General features: G+C 28.4%; 6 protein-coding genes across 6 annotated transcripts; 3 read left to right on the top strand and 3 right to left on the bottom strand.

Annotated features, from left to right (window-relative positions):
- Window positions 1–925: 925 nt before the first annotated feature.
- OCT59_007915 (uncharacterized protein) lies at window positions 926–3,911 on the top strand (the record flags this gene model as incomplete). The annotated part of the gene is made up of 9 exons (XM_066142113.1): window positions 926–1,068; window positions 1,222–1,819; window positions 1,907–2,334; window positions 2,452–2,589; window positions 2,660–2,803; window positions 2,879–2,931; window positions 3,033–3,270; window positions 3,348–3,552; window positions 3,634–3,911. Exons 1-9 carry the CDS (start codon window positions 940–942, stop codon window positions 3,909–3,911), a joined length of 2,211 nt encoding a protein of 736 aa, XP_065999021.1. The 5' UTR covers window positions 926–939.
- Window positions 3,912–5,864: 1,953 nt separating this feature from the next.
- OCT59_007914 (uncharacterized protein) lies at window positions 5,865–6,579 on the bottom strand (the record flags this gene model as incomplete). Its single annotated transcript, XM_025332447.2, has 4 exons — window positions 5,865–5,940; window positions 6,040–6,114; window positions 6,214–6,304; window positions 6,501–6,579. 4 exons carry the CDS (start codon window positions 6,577–6,579, stop codon window positions 5,865–5,867), a joined length of 321 nt encoding a protein of 106 aa, XP_025171810.2.
- Window positions 6,580–10,448: 3,869 nt separating this feature from the next.
- OCT59_007913 (uncharacterized protein) lies at window positions 10,449–10,712 on the bottom strand (the record flags this gene model as incomplete). Its single annotated transcript, XM_066142112.1, has 1 exon — window positions 10,449–10,712. One exon carries the CDS (start codon window positions 10,710–10,712, stop codon window positions 10,449–10,451), a length of 264 nt encoding a protein of 87 aa, XP_065999020.1.
- Window positions 10,713–11,818: 1,106 nt separating this feature from the next.
- Window positions 11,819–12,154, bottom strand: OCT59_007912 (uncharacterized protein; the record flags this gene model as incomplete). The annotated part of the gene is made up of 1 exon (XM_066142111.1): window positions 11,819–12,154. One exon carries the CDS (start codon window positions 12,152–12,154, stop codon window positions 11,819–11,821), a length of 336 nt encoding a protein of 111 aa, XP_065999019.1.
- Window positions 12,155–14,328: 2,174 nt separating this feature from the next.
- On the top strand, window positions 14,329–14,790 carry OCT59_007911 (uncharacterized protein; the record flags this gene model as incomplete). Its single annotated transcript, XM_025332448.2, has 1 exon — window positions 14,329–14,790. The coding sequence occupies one exon, from the start codon at window positions 14,329–14,331 to the stop codon at window positions 14,788–14,790; it is 462 nt and encodes a 153-aa protein (XP_025171811.2).
- A 1,340-nt stretch (window positions 14,791–16,130) lies between these two features.
- OCT59_007910 (uncharacterized protein) lies at window positions 16,131–17,797 on the top strand (the record flags this gene model as incomplete). Its single annotated transcript, XM_025327340.2, has 1 exon — window positions 16,131–17,797. One exon carries the CDS (start codon window positions 16,131–16,133, stop codon window positions 17,748–17,750), a length of 1,620 nt encoding a protein of 539 aa, XP_025171812.1. The 3' UTR covers window positions 17,751–17,797.
- Between the last annotated feature and the right edge of the window lie 1,064 nt (window positions 17,798–18,861).

The raw sequence follows: 18,861 nt of genomic DNA, 5'->3' as shown, positions 1-18,861 counted from the left end.
TATATGTAATAAGAAACATTCCTTAAAATGAGCCAACTTTTTTTCTCATATATTTTTTATGCTTAAATTATAATAAAACAAATAGTCGTACATGTGGCCAACAGGCTGGTAAGGCAGGCTTCGTTGAACTGACAGAGTCACAGAGTGAAGTGAATATAACGTAATAACTCGTGTATTATTATAATTTTGTACACAAAATAAAGAATTTGAAATTCGGTACTTTTCTAATTATAACAATAGAAAGAAAATGTGTGTACTGTGTAAATGAGTACGAAGTATTCCGTAATCGCGTTAGTCCGAGCAAATAATTACATCAACATACTTTTTTTATTCAACAATTTATCTAAAAAAATTGAATTTCCGGCCGATGACAACCCAAAAATAGAATTAATCACTGTGATAATAACATATGTAATATGCAGTGTTTCTGCATAATTTATTATAGATCTGTTTGATGTACAGATTTATATGCCTATTACGATCAAATTCGAAACTCTTCTGCATTTTATATTGTTTGTCATATCTGTTAAGTCAAACCGGTCCAATTCTCTTTCATTCTGAACTTTTTAATAAAACAAAAAAAAAAAAAATTTTCCCAACCTTACGCTGTGCGTTTTCCTTAGATATCCGATAAACCTTTACTTATCGAACAATAATATTCAAAGCTTGCATACATAACTTCTAAAAAAGGAAAAATTACAGTAATTCATCCAATATTCTTTCTTTTTAAATAATTTTTTTTTTTATTTATTTCTCTTCAATTTAACAACGAAATGCTTGTAGTAAAATAATATTAACTATTTTATTTATTTATTTTCTTTTTTTTTAAAAAAATTTAGTTTTAGAAAAAGTAGATAATTAGTTTTTAATTATTATTATTTTTTGGATTTTGTGAGGGAAATTTTTTTTTTTTGAAATCTACGAAAAAAAAAAAGAAAAATGACTTTGGAAACTGTATATGCAATTCATTCATTTGAAGCTGAAAATGATGATGAAATACCTTTCCAAGTAGGAGAACCTATTATAATATTAGAAAAAGATGATTTATATGGGGATAGTTGGTGGAAGGTGAGAAAAAAATTATTTTCTTTGTTGATTTATTATCACGTGACTTTTTATTAAAATTAATTTTGTTTATTATGATTTCTTAATTTATTTTACCCGTCTTTTTATGATAAAAAAATAATATATTAATTTATTTTACATTTTACTTTATAATAGGGAAAAAATATTCATGGACAAATTGGTCTTTTCCCTATGACTTATATATCATATGAAAGACCCACTCCAATAAGTCCTGTAAATTTATCTTCATTTTCAAATAATGATAGTTCTAAAGATTTACCTGCTACTCCAACATCTGCTTTGAATATGCATGAATCAGATTTGGATTTACCTTTACCACCTTTTAGGATGCCAAGTCCATCTATTGACGAAACGATAGATGATATACAAGATAAATTACAAAGGATGGCGATGAAAACTGAAGAAGAACAAATATATCAAGATCAATTAGTTCAACAAAATCATATTTGGTCACCAAAGAATGGACGTTCTAATAGTAAATTATTTATGGTTTCCTCTTCAGGATCTAGTTCTACAAGTAGTCGTATGTCTTCTACAGGAAAACAACAAAGTTCTCCTCATTCACAATTTGAATCGGTTGATATTACAAAGAAGGTTGAAACTCCTTCCCCTTCAACTGCCGTTAATGGAAGACAACCGGGTGGGTATCCGCATCCAGTATCTTGGAATGTAGAACAAGTTTGTATGTGGTTATCGAAAAAGGGTTTTGAAGCAGAAATACATCATTTTGCTGGTAAGTAAAAATCATTTACTTTTTTTTTTCTTGTTTTATTAAAACTTAATAAATTATTGATTTTTTTTTAAAAAAAAAAAATTATAGAGAATGATATTACGGGTGATATACTTATCAATTTAAGTATATCAACATTATTAAAAGAGTTGAATATAAGTTCGTTTGGTAAACGTGTTCACATAATGAACGCTATTAATGAACTTAAACGTCAATTTTCTCTTGGTAGTGAAAATGATGACGTATCAGATTTGGAAGAATATCATAATACACAACCCTCATCATTCTATCAACAGAATAATATATATTCTCACCAATCTATGGATTCGACTGTAAATTTACATCATCATTATGGTGTCCCATCAAATCTTTCATTATCGCAGTTACCACAGGTTAATGAATCATTTGGTTTTCCTGATTCTCCAAGGGCTTCTACTACCAATTTGACAAAAAATTATCCACCTACATATTATACTCATTCTCAGCGAGTCGATGATGCAGAAGGCGCAAACATTGAGGTATGAAAATTATAGTATTCTATTTTTATCTAGAATCAATATGTTTTTTCAAAGATAAAGACACTTATTATCTATAATCTTTTATTAAAATCTGTCATCATCTTTTTTTAAAAAAAGACGGTTAACCCGAAATCATCCAATAAGAAGGAAAAATTATTTGCGAAATTAAATATTGGAAAAAGAAACACGAATCCGCCTTTAAAGATCAAAGATAAACCACGAACAAGTTCTACGGGAGGATGGGACTTTAATAAGGTAAGCGTAAGCTTAATATTTTAGCTTTTATAGATTTATTTAGATGATTGTAAATAAATATACACTTTAGGATGAAGAAAAAGTAGAATTAATGAAAAATAAAAGAGTGAAAAATAGATCAGATGGGGATGAAGCTTATTTATCATTAGAGGAACAAGAGAAAAGTCGATCATTAAGTTTTATACAAAATAGAAAAAAAAGGCCTACTATCATGGTAACAATAAATTTAGAAGTAAAATATCCTTTTGTTCTGATCGGAATGTTTCCCTTATTTTATATTTGTAAATAGGATCGAAGTAGCTTGGTCGGAAGTCAATTAGGCCTTCCTAAACGGTCCTTAGAGTAAGTACTAGATTCATATTCATAATGATTTATGTTATTAATAAAAATTTTTTAATTTTTTGAATTTAAATTTTATTTTTTTATTTTTATTTTTTTTTTAGTATGGAAAAATTTCAAAACTCAAAACCTAATCCTTCTCCTTTATCTGGTTCTAGAAATACTAATTATTTTTTTGAGAATATTGATAATAATGGGTATTTGAATGAAGAAACGTTTAAATCAATCGGAACACCAGATTATAGTGGATGGTTGAAAAAACAGGGAGATAAATATAAGACATGGAAGTCACGCTATTGTATATTAAAAGGGGTTAATCTTTATTATTTTAAAAATGACAAGGTAAATTTGATATTATATGTATGTATAACTGTTATTGAATATTTTTTTGATTTTATTTTTCCTTTTTTTTTATTTAGGAGATTGAATCATCACACGTGAAAGGTTATATTAATTTAACTGGATATCGTATAATTCCAGACGAAAATTTATTACACGGAAAATATGGATTCAAGTTAGTTCACGATGTAGAAAAATCACATAATTTTGCACATGAAGAAGTAGATAAACTGAAAGGTTGGATGAAGGCTATGATGAAAGCCACAATAGAAAGGGACAGTAAAGGTATTTAATGGAAGATATTAATTCGTTTATCTTAATTTTATAAATTTATATTAAATTCTTATAAATTAATTTTATTTATAGCCCCAGTTATTAGTTCAAGTAATATAGCAACAGTCCCACTTTCAGAGGCACGTAAATTGACACCACGTCCACCAGATCCAAGAAGACCTTCTGTTAGCTCTGCTGCAATAAATAAAGTTACATCACCTATACTTCGACCAATTTCTCCATTGTCACAAAGAACGGGATCTCCAATACCAACAAGACCTTTATCACCTGCATTTCAAACAATTCATAATTCAACATCACCATTAATGAGACCATTCAGTAATAATAGGTCAACAATGGGATTCATTTAAAATAATTCGTTTCTTTTCAATAAAAATTAGTAACAGCCATGATTTCTCACGCATCATATATTTATACACACCTTTATAACACATTTAATGTTTATAAAATATGGTTATTATTATGGGATTAAGTGTTTTTTTTTTATTTTATAGATATATATTTTAAAGTGAACTCAAGGACTATTAAGTAATATACTATATATTTATTTTTTAACAAAAGTATTAATGAACTTTGATAATATAACAAATAGTGTTAACAGGAATAATATTTTAGAAGGTCTAATTTTTTTTTAGTTATTAAGTGGTAATTTGGATTTATATATTTGTAATTGTAGTAATTTAGTTGAAGAAAAAAGAGAAAAACACAGGACAATGAACATATCCGATATCTGAAAAAAAAAATAAGAAAAACAAAATATTCATAAAAAAATTTAGAGCATTAATAGTACGCGTAGAAGTAGAATTTATATAACTTTTCAACCGAAATTTTTAATTTTTATGCAAGAATTAATTGTATTAATTACGCAGTTAGATTAGTTATTTGTATTTGACGATGAATTTAGTGAATTATATATATATGAGAATGAATATATATATATATATTTTTTTTTTATTAAATATAAATGAATTTTTTAATATTGTAATATTAATGTTTTACGCACCCTGCATAAAATGCATTATTATGCTTAGTAGAAGAGTTTAGAGTTAGTACAATGTATCACGTCGGCTTATTCTGGGAACAATGTTTTTCTCGTAAAAAATTGCTATTCGTCGCATTTTGCGGGGGGTGCGTATAACCCTGATTAATGATAGAAAAAAATGAGAAATATATCGAATTATATTATACTATCGATATATATATATATATAACAGATAAAGATTCCTTTAAGAATACAAAAACTTTGATAATAATCTGTTTTGAAAGAGTAAAGATCGATAAAGTATAACAAAATTTGTAATTTAATCATGCAATCATCACGACCGTGACGTTTTTTAAGATGCATATGCATTGTACATAGTCAGTAACTTCTATAATTGTTAAGATCATCTTTTGCTAAAATTATTCAATTTTTCTGTATAACAAAATCATTAATGAAAATAATAATTATTATTCTTTTTCTATTTATTCTTATATACCTTTCATTCGATAAAACCTAAAAAATTATGTAAAGAAATTTTATAACGTATCATGGACGTCTCGACATGCATTTATTTTTTCTGTATATTAATGAAGCGAGTCATATTTACCACTGGAAAAAATCAAGGCTGACCAAATATCACTGTAAAACATTTTATCTGTGATTTCTGTAAAAACTCCGTGAATATGATACATTTACGGAAATAACATGGAATGAAAAAACACGGAATATTAAAACATGAAATAAATTTTTCATAGGGTACAACTTGCTTCTATAGATACAATCCCTTTACCAGAGGATCGAGATGCCTTTGATTCTCTCTCACATACATCTATCTATCAGAAATCTAGTGGATGACAAGTTTATTATTTTGAATTTTAGCACTTTTTTATAACATATTTTAATTTTCTTATAGTTTGAGCGTTTAAATGTCAAAGTTATTGAGTTCTAAATTCCAGATTTTTTTAACCTATCGCACGGCCCTAAACCGATCAATAATCATCGTACAAATTATTTGAAATTCAATATCGTACCGCACTTTTGAGAATACCCCTTCATGTAAAGTCGTCAATATGTCAAGTATGTAGTAAGTAGATCTAAAAATTTGCATATTTTTAATAGTTATTATAAATCAAAAATAAAATTTCATATTAAATCCTTCTAGAATTAATGGTGTACCCGGGTTATGCGGTATGGTAGTCTATGCTAGCCGTAAGATAATTAGGATATTGCATCCACTTGGATAAGCGATCAATTAAGTCAACACATATAGAGGTTAATAATAAAACATGGTTTTCCTAGAGCACTGAATATATGTAATAACTTACAATGGTGGCAATTGTTCAGTTCGATTTGATAACGGTGGTTGATTTGTTGATGATGGTGGTTGTTCGGTTTGACTTGAATTTGATATTAAACGGGCAGAGAATTTTCATAATGGATAGGGTTAATAATAAAACATGGTTTTCCTAGAGCACCAAATACATGTAATAACTTACGGTAATGGTGGTGATTGTTCAGTTCGATTTGATAACGGTGGTTGATTTGTTGATGATGGTGGTTGTTCGGTTTGACTTGAATTTGATATTAAACGGGCAGAGAATTTTCATAATGGATAGGGTTAATAATAAAACATGGTTTTCCTAGAGCACCAAATACATGTAATAACTTACGGTAATGGTGGCGGTTGTTCAGTTCGATTTGATAACGGTGGTTGATTTGTTGATGATGGTGGTTGTTCGGTTTGACTTGATGAATTATTAACTAAATTAAAAAATAAAAAAAGTTAAAAAGAAAAAAAAATTAGCGCGACAACTTGTAAACGAGCGATAAACAACTCGTGAAGAAAATAGAAGATAAAAGGAAACGAGTGTAACAAACTCGTAAATGATAAACAACTTGAAGAGTGACGAGCGAAGAAGAAAATTAGAGATGAAAAAAAAGAGGGATGTAGGTTTACCTCGATTCATTCTCCGAGATTCTTGTCTCATTTTTCTACTATTCTTACTATGTCTATTGTTTTTTCTAATCTTAGGCATTTTTTTTTTTGAGAATTTTTGAGAATAACGATAATGACAACGTTTTTACTTTTTAGATAAAGAAGACCTAAAAGAGAAGACGAAAAACAAGAAAAAAAAGAAGATAAAAGATATACAGTCAACTCTCGATATACCGAAGTCGCCGTTCAAGACTAAAACTTCGGTATATAGTGATCTTCGGTATATCAAATTTTTTTATATACCGAAGTTTATATAATTTTTTTAGAAAACTTCGTTATATTAAGATTAAAATCATGTGACTTTATTATACTATGAAAATCGTTACATATTTTACGTTTAACAAATTTTACAAATTACTTGTTGCTAATCCAATTATCTAACGTTCATATCTTTTAAAGCAGCTAAAGCAGCTAAATATTTAACTTCAAAGTAACGTTAATACTGAAAAATAAAAATGAGAGAATAAAGTTGCGAAAGTTACGCAAATTAAACATCATTTGATCATATGATTTTGATCTTCGGTATAACGAACTTTTTTTTATTATATACTATTATAAACGGTAAAAATGAATACTTCGGTATAATGTTATATAAAATTTTATAGTAAAATCGGTATATCAAAAGATTTTAATTATTAATGAAAATGGTTATACAAAAATCTTCGGTATATGGTGATCTTCGGTATATCGTGGCTTCGGTATATCGAGAGTATACTGTATTTATTTGTCCGAAGCGTAGCTGAGGAATGTCTGTCCGCACGCGTGATTAACCAATAAGATGTATGTATTGAATTATTATCACGTGATCAGATTTTTTCGGTGACTCACGTGATTAATATTATAAATTAAGCTTTACAAATAAAATTGTTCTTGAAATATAAGTATAATATCTATTGTATAACAAATAACAAAATAAATAATTGTTCTTTTGTCGCTTAAATTTAGTGTAAAGTTTATATTTGTAACTGTTGTATTCGTGTATTTACTAATTTGACAAATGGATCCGTCCCCTTCGTGATACCCTCCGAAAACGTAAAAACAGAGAAAATGAAACACCTGATCAATGGCAACAATTCTCTCCCTTCTTCCTTTTACTCCTTCCTTTTACCTATCTATTTTCTCTCCTTATTTTACCCTGTCTCTCTTCACGTCTGGAACATGATAGAATGTCTAAACGTATTAAAAGAGCGAGTGAAAATGCTCAACAACGTGAGAAGCGACTAAGTATTTATCGTGTACGAAAACAAAATAGACGCCTTATTGATCGCAATAATCGCTAGGATGCTGCTCGTTCGCAAGTCGTCGGCGACCATTGTCTTCCCGAATCTGACCGAAAACTCTTACACAATTTTCGTTCAAAGATTGATAAGTTGTCTAATAATCTCTGTCCCGTATGCAATGAATGTTTCCCTTCCATCGAGATTGTGCAAGGTGAATGTCACCACTGTCACATGGAGGAATGAAGTCAAAAAAGTTCTCTGCAAAAAAAATAACATGGATCCCGGTAAAGTGCCTTAAGAATTACGAGGCCTTATCCAAATAGAAGAGATGTCGCTCAAATTTTTATGATCATCTCCGTTTACTGTCTTCGTGGTAGTTAATACGCATATCGTAGTAATGTGATAAATTTCCTCCAGGATGTACAGGAATTTGCTACACATCTACCTCACTGTCCTTCGTCACTTGATGCTCTTGTTGTGCGTCGTTGCTCTTCTGATGTTAGACATTTAAAGATTTCAACGTACGTCGTTTCGTGGTATCTTGTGCTCTTTACTGGTTGAAAAACAACAATCGTTATTATCCGAATATTGACATTGATGAAGAAATTTTGGGATCATTGCCTGAAAATGGACCGCTCGATGATCAGATTCCCCGACTTGAAGATATAGGTGATGAAATGTGTGGTGAAATGCGTGGTGAAATGCGTGGTGAAATTGATGGTGAAATTGATGAGGTCAATGACTGACTCCGTACTTAGTAATTTTGTACCTGTTCCCATTCCTATTCCTAACGAAGAGAGAGCTGTTGCCGATACTCTTGTTCGATTGCAATCAGATACAGATCCTGTCATGTGGCCGCGTATAGATGGTGTTCCTGTAAATGAATTTCAAACACCTGGCTACATTGCTCGTGACTTTCCAACTTTATATCCTACTGGTGCTGCTGATCTTCGCTCTGAACGTATAAGAGATGTAAAGCTGGCTGAGTATTTTTTACACTTGCTCAAGTATAAAGATGGCCGATTTGCGCATCATGCTCGCTGGCGTCACTTTGCTTTGAACTCGCAAATGCGGTGGAGAGCACTACAAGAAGGTAGAGTGTACATTAAGGCCGTTCCAACTTGATTATTTGTTTAACGTCCACCCCTCTATTTTTTTAAAAATTTGAGATCTAATAAACACATATTATTAAATACCCCCTCTATTTTTGAAAAAATTTAAAAGCTAATAAACATATAATGATAAATAATCCCTTCTGAAATTTTCAAATTTTCCTATGTTTATTTATTTAGTTTGTTTAACTTAAGCCCCCCTCCCCCCTTAATTTTTTCAAAAGGCCTGGACGTTAAACAAACAATTAAGTTGCAACAGCCTAAACAAAATTTGAATGTCCAGCAGTGTATCGTTGAAGATTTACAGAAAATGCTTGAACATGATAGTCATATGGCAGACCGTATCGTACATCTCGTCAGTTTTGGTTCAGACGTCAATTTGAATTGTCGGACATGATTAAGCAGTTAAGGGATGCTATTTTTTACTTTAGCGCCGCCGATTTTCATTGGCCTGATCTACACGCCTTGATGCCGCATGGTCACTCTCTGGACATGGATATGTTAACTGTACAGGATACGAACAAATATAAGCAGAAAGACTTAATCGACAATCCTCATATTGCTGCTTGGTATTTTGAGAAACGCTTTAAATTATTATTTGAAAAAGTGTTGGTCCCAAAATGGAACCTCAAGGATTGGTAGTTCCGTTTCGAGTGGCAGCATCGCGGAAGCACTCTACACGGTATTGCTAAAAGAAAAGACGCTCCTGTTATTGATTGGAGTAAAATGAAAGAAGATGAAGAATTGATGAATAATGTAATACAATACCTGGATTCGTTGGTCATTACGATTAATCCTGGTCTTAACGTGCCATTCCCGAACGCCATCCAAGTTCCGAAGAGCTGCAGTACTTACAGGATTATGTCGAATTATTTCAGTATACTGAATTAAAGAAAAGTGATATTTTAAACAATAAAAACATTGCTTATTAATTACTTAATTATTTGTACATCCCTTATTAATTAGTATTGGTTAAAAGTAAATATTTGAACAAACGATCTCAAAAAATTTATTTTATTTAATTTTTAATCATTACGTAGAATTAATTACCTTGCGGTAAAAACTTTACTAATATTTGTAAAGCTAACTAGTAAAAGAAATTGTTGTAATTCTTACTAAATTATTTTATATTAAATGATCAAGAACTTTGCAACTAAAGGAAACGATATGGAATTATTTCATTTTTTATCTACTAGTCTTCCTATTAAAAATTTCTTCAAAATAGAATAATTATAAAATAATATACTGTAATTAACGTAGATACCAAGTCTATTAAGTAATTAAATTCTCGTAAATATTTTAAACAATTTATATATTTCTATTACAGAAATCGATTTGAGGGAACAATTTAATTTTGGTTGATTCAAGATATTTTCAAGTTTCACTAAGGTATCGCTGATTTCATTTAATCTATATTTAAATAAAAAAATGCCTCTTCCGTGAAAATATCAGACAATTTAAATCCAAGATCAGTAACGATAGCAAGTACACTAGGGCAGGTGTTATTGGAGAGAATAATATTAAAAAAGCAACTTGCATATTAACATCGTTACAAATTCATGATAGCCGATTTCTTTCTACATAAGTACTAAATCCGGATGAATAAATATTGCTCTGGCTACAACGTTTAATTGACGACTGTTTTCGTATCCATCTTTTGGCGAATACTCTTCATATGCTCTTGCTTGCATTAATTGAAAATGTACTGTATCTTCATAAGTAGGTTTTGGACGAGGAGAAACCATTTTATAGATAATTAAATCTTTTATATTTTGAAATAATTTTTGAGGAGCGAAATTAATAACGAGAGGGCCTGCGGATAAGAAGTGAAATAATTCCATGTCGTTTCCTTTAGTTGCAAGTTCTTGATCATTTAATATACTATAACCTTCAGTAATTAGCTTAGTAAAAATTGGTAAAGGTAGATTACTAGCCCATGGTGATTGTAATTTTTTTTGAAAAGCTCGAATTCTATCGAAGTCAACTTATTCACGTTATGTTCTATTTTAAGTTCGATATTTTCCTATCATAGTTTCCGAAGTGCATCAATAGGCGTTGAACGAAATAACGAGATAAAATGCTTTTCTTGGGAGTAATGCTTGAATTACTTTTGGCGTTATGAAGCTATTTCCGAGTCTCACCGCATGGAAAAGTGCGTGTGCACGGCCGTATTCATTGATAAGCCACTCAGCACGTGAGTGTGTTTTGATATAGTATATTGGTAAAGGAGTGTGCACAAACTTAAGAACACTGTACCCTAAAAAAAGTGATATCATCTCTTGTGTAAGGTATAGGGATGGCAACGGTCGGTCATGGTCGGTCATCGGTCGGTCATAACCGGTCAAGAACCTTTGACCGACCGACCGACCGATATCGGTCACGGTCATGACCGGTCATAACCGGTTAATGACCGTGACCGTTGCCATCCCTAGTAAGGTATAAAAACTATGCAGCCACTCTACGAGCTAAATATCGAATTTTTTATTATTATTTGGCTGCGGCATCTACAGACTTAGAAAGATATGCGGCTCGCCTTTTATTATTTAAGAGAAGCTATGCAATAAAAAATTTTTTTCCTTGTGAATTAAATACCATTCTAATTAATTTATAAACAAATTGTGATAAATTGCTTTCATCACATCATCACATTTACACATTAACTCGGGAAAATTTTACTCAGCGAAACTCGTGATTTTACCGGATACTTCGGAGTTTCTTTACCTAATATAGATAATCTGTATCACTCAGATGCATGTGAATTCTTTAAATATTTCGTGCATTAATTTATGGATTGAAATTTCGATCGTACAAATTTTTAAATAAATGAATATTTCTAGTTCTTAAATTATCATATTTGTCACGTAAAAGCCTTACTTATAGTTGTTATAGTCGAAATTTAACGATAAATTGGATATTCAATATAATTATTGGATATTTTCGATTTTTACTACGACAGGATCATCGCTATAGGTTGTGGTTTCTTCAACAGGATCTTTTTTGTCAACAAGATCACACTCATCAACAATTTCCTTGTTTTCCTTGTCTTCCTTCCTTTGTTGTAGATCTCGATTAATCTCTTCCATTTAGCTTTATCTTCTTCTGACAAGAGTTTCCATGAATCAGAAGCCATTTTGCTTAATTCAGTCATTTTTAATTTTTTCTGTGCCTTTTCCCTCATATCATTACGAAATAAAAAGAAAGGGTTTGATTCTCGTTTTCTTTTTTTCAATACTTTTAATGTTTCCGACTGAAAAGAATACTGAAATACGCGTAATTCCGCCATATTTGTGATTTTTCAAAAATAATTAAATAAGGTTCGATTGTAGGAAAATGAATTATGAGAAATATAATATATAATAGAAAATGAAAAGTCGAGATCTTTATATATATATACAAGCAGTCCTCGCGAAAATTTCAAGAGTATCAAAAAAACAACAAGGTCAAAATAATCATTTATCACCATGCGACTTTATTTTTTTTTACCAAAATCTGATATATTAAAATTTTAATTGGTAATGTTTATCAGATGTCCAAACCTTTTTCATTTTCCAAAATTATGATAAAATTACAATTTAACGCCAATTTTTGAATATTTATTTACATTTGGGCTGTAGTTTTGTAGACTATGGAGAATATTGGAGCTTCTTTTTAGCCTAATTAATTCCCATTTAACAAGATTTTTGAACGCATATTATATGCGCTATTGAAGTTTATGTTGATTAAAATTTCAGCGTTAAAGCTTTCATAATTTACAAAGTAAGTAACCATTGATGGGAAATTTTATCCGACACCGCGGGAGAATTCTTTTTACTTATTGAAATTTCCAAAACAACGCAACTATAACTTTTTTTTTATTTACTTAATAATTCAGAACAATGAAAGTATTTGATTAGTATTGTTTTTCTCGCCGGATGGACCTATTATGCAAAGTCGGCGTATACGGCTTTAAGCATTCATTTTGTCCTTCAATTTAAAGGGAGATACGAAAAAAGGAAGTCATTAAGCTAATTAAGACATTTTAATGAAAGTTACGAAGCCTTTATCAGAATTTAATAAGCATTACTCAGAGATTTTGCGTAAATAAAGATTTCTAACTTTATTTGGATTAGTTAAGTTGTATAGTGATTAAACAAATGCGTTGAAATGTTTAAATGACAAAATGACTGACTATAAAAAGATTTTACTATTTTGAAGTCACACAGATATATTTTAACAAACACTAGGGCAAACTTTGATTCTATTTTGATTTCGTATTATTTATTTTATTGTACTTTTCTGAATAATCTTTTTATTTCTGTTGGTTGAATGAGGATCTGTGTCGTACTATTTATTTTATCGTACTTTTCTGAATAATCTCTTTATTTCTGTTGGTTGAATGAAAGATCTTTGTCATTTTGCCGTTTTAAGTATAACTATTCGGCATTGATCAGATCATTTTATACCATTATTTGAACAATCGTTATGATTTTTGTGTAATATCTTACAAACCCATTTGTCCACTAATATCAAAAGAAATCTTTTATGAAACAATAATTCCTTTTCTTTATTTCTATAATTGTACAGTTCTATCAAACTGACATATTCAATAAAATAAAAGAATAAGAAAAAAGAATAAGAATAAAAAAAAATTAAAAGAAATACCAAACTGGTATGTATATTCAAATAATCAAAGAAATTTAGTTGGTAATTCAAGTCTGCTGTTATAGCAACAACCGACCAATAATATGCAAATGTATCAAAAAGGAAATTTTCAAATGAATGAAAGAGTATTCTGAAACGCCAAAAAAACTGCTATTTTAGATGTGAATGTTGTCCTGAATTCAGGATACGAGAATTTTTTTTTCTTTTTAATTTAGTCATTAATTGTCCATCGATGGATTAAATGGACAAATAAATAATATAGACAATATTAGGCGTTAACTTTATAACAAAAAAGGGTGATAATACTATGGATATAATTGTATCATTCGTAACGATTTAATAGGGTGTAAAATTTTACGCCTATTTTTATTTGTTTCACGAAATATTTTAAGATACATACGCAGTAATTACCTACACGAAAACTGGCCTCAGATAAAGTGAAACTCGGACGAGGTATGATAAATTAAAATCTGTCACGTGATCGCTAAATTTTTGTTGGTGCGACTGGACTAGTTTTATTAGTGCATTATTCATAAAAATAGCCCTCAATCCATTTTTTTTTTAATAAAAAATTTGATAGAAATTTCAAATTATTAAGTTTTCTTGAAAATTAAGTACACTGTATTAAACTTCACGTTAAACATTTCGAGCAACTTTTTCGTTAAATTGCATTACGAAACCGTATATAAACTCGCCATTATATATTTAAGTTTTAAATATGAACCCAAATTATTCAAATAACCAATTTTTGGTTCTGATAACAACCTCTCATTACAAATTAATCCTGAGCAAGCGGCAGCTGATTCACGTATGAATATGGATGCGCAGAATACTAGCATCAATTCATCAAACCAATATTACGACAATCCAGGACAAATCTCTGTAAATTCTTCTATCGTACAAGACAATTTTGTGATTAACCAACTCGTTCGTCCTATTAAATTTATTTATCAGCCACCAAATGATATAGATATCTATCATATCAAATGTGAAGAAATCTCAATTCAATTATTAAACGAAATTAGTAGTAACGTATCTAACATTAACTTCAATCAAAATGAATATTTCTTCTTTTATCAACAACAAAATGATAATCGAATTTATCAAGTGGTTTGTGAAATAGTTTCTCCCTCTTTTATTATTAATTTTTTAAATAAACCTATTTATGGAATTGAAATTGAGCAAAATATTGGCGAAGAATTGATCTTCAAATTTGATCAAAAGGAAAATCTCAAATTTTGTTTAATACAATATTTAAATCGTTTTTTATTGAATTAAATTTTAAAATTAAATTATTTATTATGATTACTTTAGCCAAACATTAAGTTAAGTTTATTACCTTATCGAATCGTTAATAAGTTTTGATTCCTAAATAAAATATATTATGTTTATTATTTATAGGTTAAGATCATTGAATTCATTACGAATTATAGAATAGAAATATTAATAGCTACTTTTAAATAATTTAACTCGGTAGTTTATTTAAGTTTTTAAATAATATCAAATTTTGTCTAATAAATCATTTATCTTTTTTGAATTTTTTTTTTGAGATAATAAATAAATAAGCTAAACAACAAAGAATATTTAGACACACGGACATTTTTATAAAAAGAGAGATCAACTTGTATGCATTGAAAAAAAATTATTTACTAGCAGTCACCTGTTGCTTATAATGGTATAATAAACGAATAAAAATGAACTTAATGATTAAATCATTTTAGGGAAAAATCGTAATATGTCATATAAATTCTATGAAAAATTTTGCTACACGTTACAAAATTCAAATTAATTTGTACGGGACAATCTAAACATTCAGAATATGATTATAAGTCTGAGGAGAAAATATCACCTTGATTCTTGAATAATTTCATGAATATTGTAGATGCAATTATATATTTCATTTCTGAAGTTCATACCTCGTATAAACTAATTTAATCTGTGAAGAATTATACAACCTTCATCTATTATACAAATCAGACGAATTATTAGTCATAGTTGATTAATCTGATGATTAAAAAGATTGATCAATATCACAAATCCAAAAAAAAATTATTCTATGTCTGACTGAAATTATTTTCATTTAATACATAAAATATTTTATATATTAATTATCATTTTCTGGATAATTAACAGCCCATGGTATTGCACTCATAAAGGCCACCTCTTCATGAATGAAACAACTTTGATAGAAATTATTACTAAGCAAAAATCAACAATATCTTCCTTTTCTTTAACGATGATTATTAAATATTATAACGATCATTTGGACCTTGAAACATTAAAAAAAATTTTTATGAATTATAAAAATTAAATTTGAAATATGTCATCGTATATGTACATAACATTAACCAAACTCCTGAATCCTGATATTCACATGTAATACTTGTACTAACTGGAACGTCAAAAAAAACACATGCGTATCACCTGATTCGGCTTTTGATTGATTGGTTCTAGATCAGTTGATCAAATTTATATTCATACTAATTATTGAAACATGTTACACATAATTAATCGGCACGAATTGTGCGACAATATCGGAATCATCATTCCGAAAAATGATATAATTTACCCAGTTTTGCATAATAATACTTACTGTACCTCCATTTTTCTCTTTCAATATGTCTTGTTCAAAAATATTTTCAGGAGACTTGCCCGAAGTAACTCATGAAGTTATAAAATATTTACAGAATGATCATTTAACTTTACATTCATGTATTTTAGTTAATAGATTATGGTGTCGTTTAGCGATATCATTATTATGGGAAAATCCTTTTTCAATTCATACTGGAAATTATAATTTTATTGAAATTTACTTACGTAATTTAAATGGTGATTTTAAAAAAAAATTAGATTCATATAAAGTTAATGATAATTCATTAACTTTGAATACATTGTTCAATTATATTAAGTTTTTAAAATATTTAAATACATATGATGTTCTTTTTTCTGTTGAAGAGTGGTTTGACGTTGCTGTCGGTGATCCAAAACCCGGAAATAGATATTTTTTGACAGATTTAAGTTTTAATTCAGTAACTTATTTTAAAGGATTGATTAGTATGTCATTATTTAAAATATTTATTGATAATGAAATAGATTTACATACTCTTGAAATTGAGGATTCAAATACTTATTTTAATACATGTCTTAATAATATTCTTGAATTAATTTTACAAAATAAGAATTTCTTTCATAATATTAGAAATTTGAAACTTTATATTCATAATCATGGAAGTCCAGTAATTGGAAATCGTGGATCACAAATAATTCATTCACATCAAAATCTTAAAAAAATTTTATTAGGTTATCATGGTTTACCCTTATATCAATCATTATTATTGAAAGTTTCTAATTGTTCAAATACTTTAAATACAATCATTTTCTTTTACGTCGATCTTAGAGTTTTAATCAATCTTGATAAAGTACTTGAACAATTAAATGTTTTAGAATCTGTTCATATGATTTATTGTTCCTCTTTAAATAATGGTTTTACTCAACAAATTATTAATTCATCTAAACCATTTAAATTAAAATCTTTATTTATAAATGAAATATCACAAATTGAATCATTACAATTATTATTACAAAAATCTGGTAGTTATTTAGAAAATTTTGGTTTTGGATTTGAATTTAATTATAATTTATCATTAAAACATCAATCTTTAGGATTAATTATAAAATATTGTAAGGGTATAAAATTCCTTAATTTTTATGGATTTGAAAATCAGATTGTTCATTTGGCACTCAACTTAATTGTAAATATCAAACAAAATCTTAATTATTTGGTTATCAATGTATCTGAAGATTCTCAATTAAATAATAATATTGAACGTAGTTCAATTATTTTACAAAATTTAGGACAAGCTTTACCTACAAAATTAGAATATTTATGTTTGATTCTTTTTATTAAAGTAATTGATTTAGAAATTTTCTTAAAAAATTCTCAAAATACTTTTATTAAGAAATTATTAATTAGTAATAATATGCAAGAAAATAATGATGATGATAATATTATTTTACCTTATATAAAAGAATATATTATGAAAGAAAAAAGGGTTGAATATTTGGCTATTAAAGATATTTTCCTTGAAAAAGATCCAAGATATGCTGTTGAATGTGGTGATTTATCTAATTTAAAAGATTTTGTGGAGGAATTTAAATTATATGATATTAAAGTTCAAAATTATTATGATCTATTGTCTATTGTTAGCATTTATTATTTTGTAAAGAATATTGATTAATTACTCAAATTGATTGAACATTTCATCTTTTTAAATAAAGTTTTTTTTTTTCAAAAATAAATAACCATGGATTCATGGCAGATAATTTTAAAATCTTGAAATCGCTAATTTAATGATAAATGTGAACTACTTATTCTAACATCAATTTTTTATAATATTCAATCATGGGATTTGCCAACATAAACTTTGTTTCTACTTAGGACTAATTTTTCACGCTAGTTATTCTCTAAAGTAATGCAAAATTCAATATATAATATGTAAATTAATACCTACATAACAATTAGTAATGACATGCTAAGAACTTTGATAATAAAGTTGATGCAACTCGAATCCCATACAAAATCAAGAATAAAATTAATTTGATTGTTATTTTTCCCCTCAATAATAGAATCTATAAAAAAAAAAATAGATACTCTTTTTTTGGTTGTGATCTACTAGCAGAAAACTTTGTTTACTAACCATTGAAGTTTATAATTTTATAAAGAAAATTATCTAGTACTAATAATTTAAACATTCCTTTATATAAATAAAGTTACTATTATTCTAAAATAAAATAATAAAATATTTATTGAAAATATTAATTATCCATGACGATTTATCAATTTAATAATCCATTCTAATAATTGAGTGATAATAATTTGACATATCAAACGCAAATTAACTTACTAGTCAGAAAGTTAATAATGTCTAATTTCCCATTATAATTTGGGATGTACCCTACCATATAAATTATAAACAATTCGATTTCCAAGGAAAGAAAGATAAACTGTGTAAGGTTTCAAATAACTCTAAGTGTAGAAGTAAATTGATGCAAGTCAATCTTGATCGATTAAAGTTATATGCATCATCATCCAGAATATTGAACTTGATTACAATGATGAATCAATTCAAGCTTCATACGGGCCAATTCTGGACAGAATTTCGGTTGCCATTTAGGAAATAATGTTACTAAACGCCGTTACCAAAAATAAATGATCGACATTCCGTGTGTTTAGTGTTATTTCTGGCCGGTATTATGAGTTTACCAGAATTACGATCAGGCTGCGTATGAAAGGCATTAATTGTGCGACAATATCGGAATCATCACTCCGAAAATTAATATAATTTACCC

This window comes from Rhizophagus irregularis, chromosome 16, assembly GCF_026210795.1.
Source record: "Rhizophagus irregularis chromosome 16, complete sequence".
Taxonomy (NCBI): Eukaryota; Fungi; Glomeromycota; class Glomeromycetes; order Glomerales; family Glomeraceae; genus Rhizophagus; species Rhizophagus irregularis.
The sequence above is the reverse complement of the archived record's forward strand: the minus strand, read 5'-3'. Positions and strand labels throughout refer to the sequence as shown.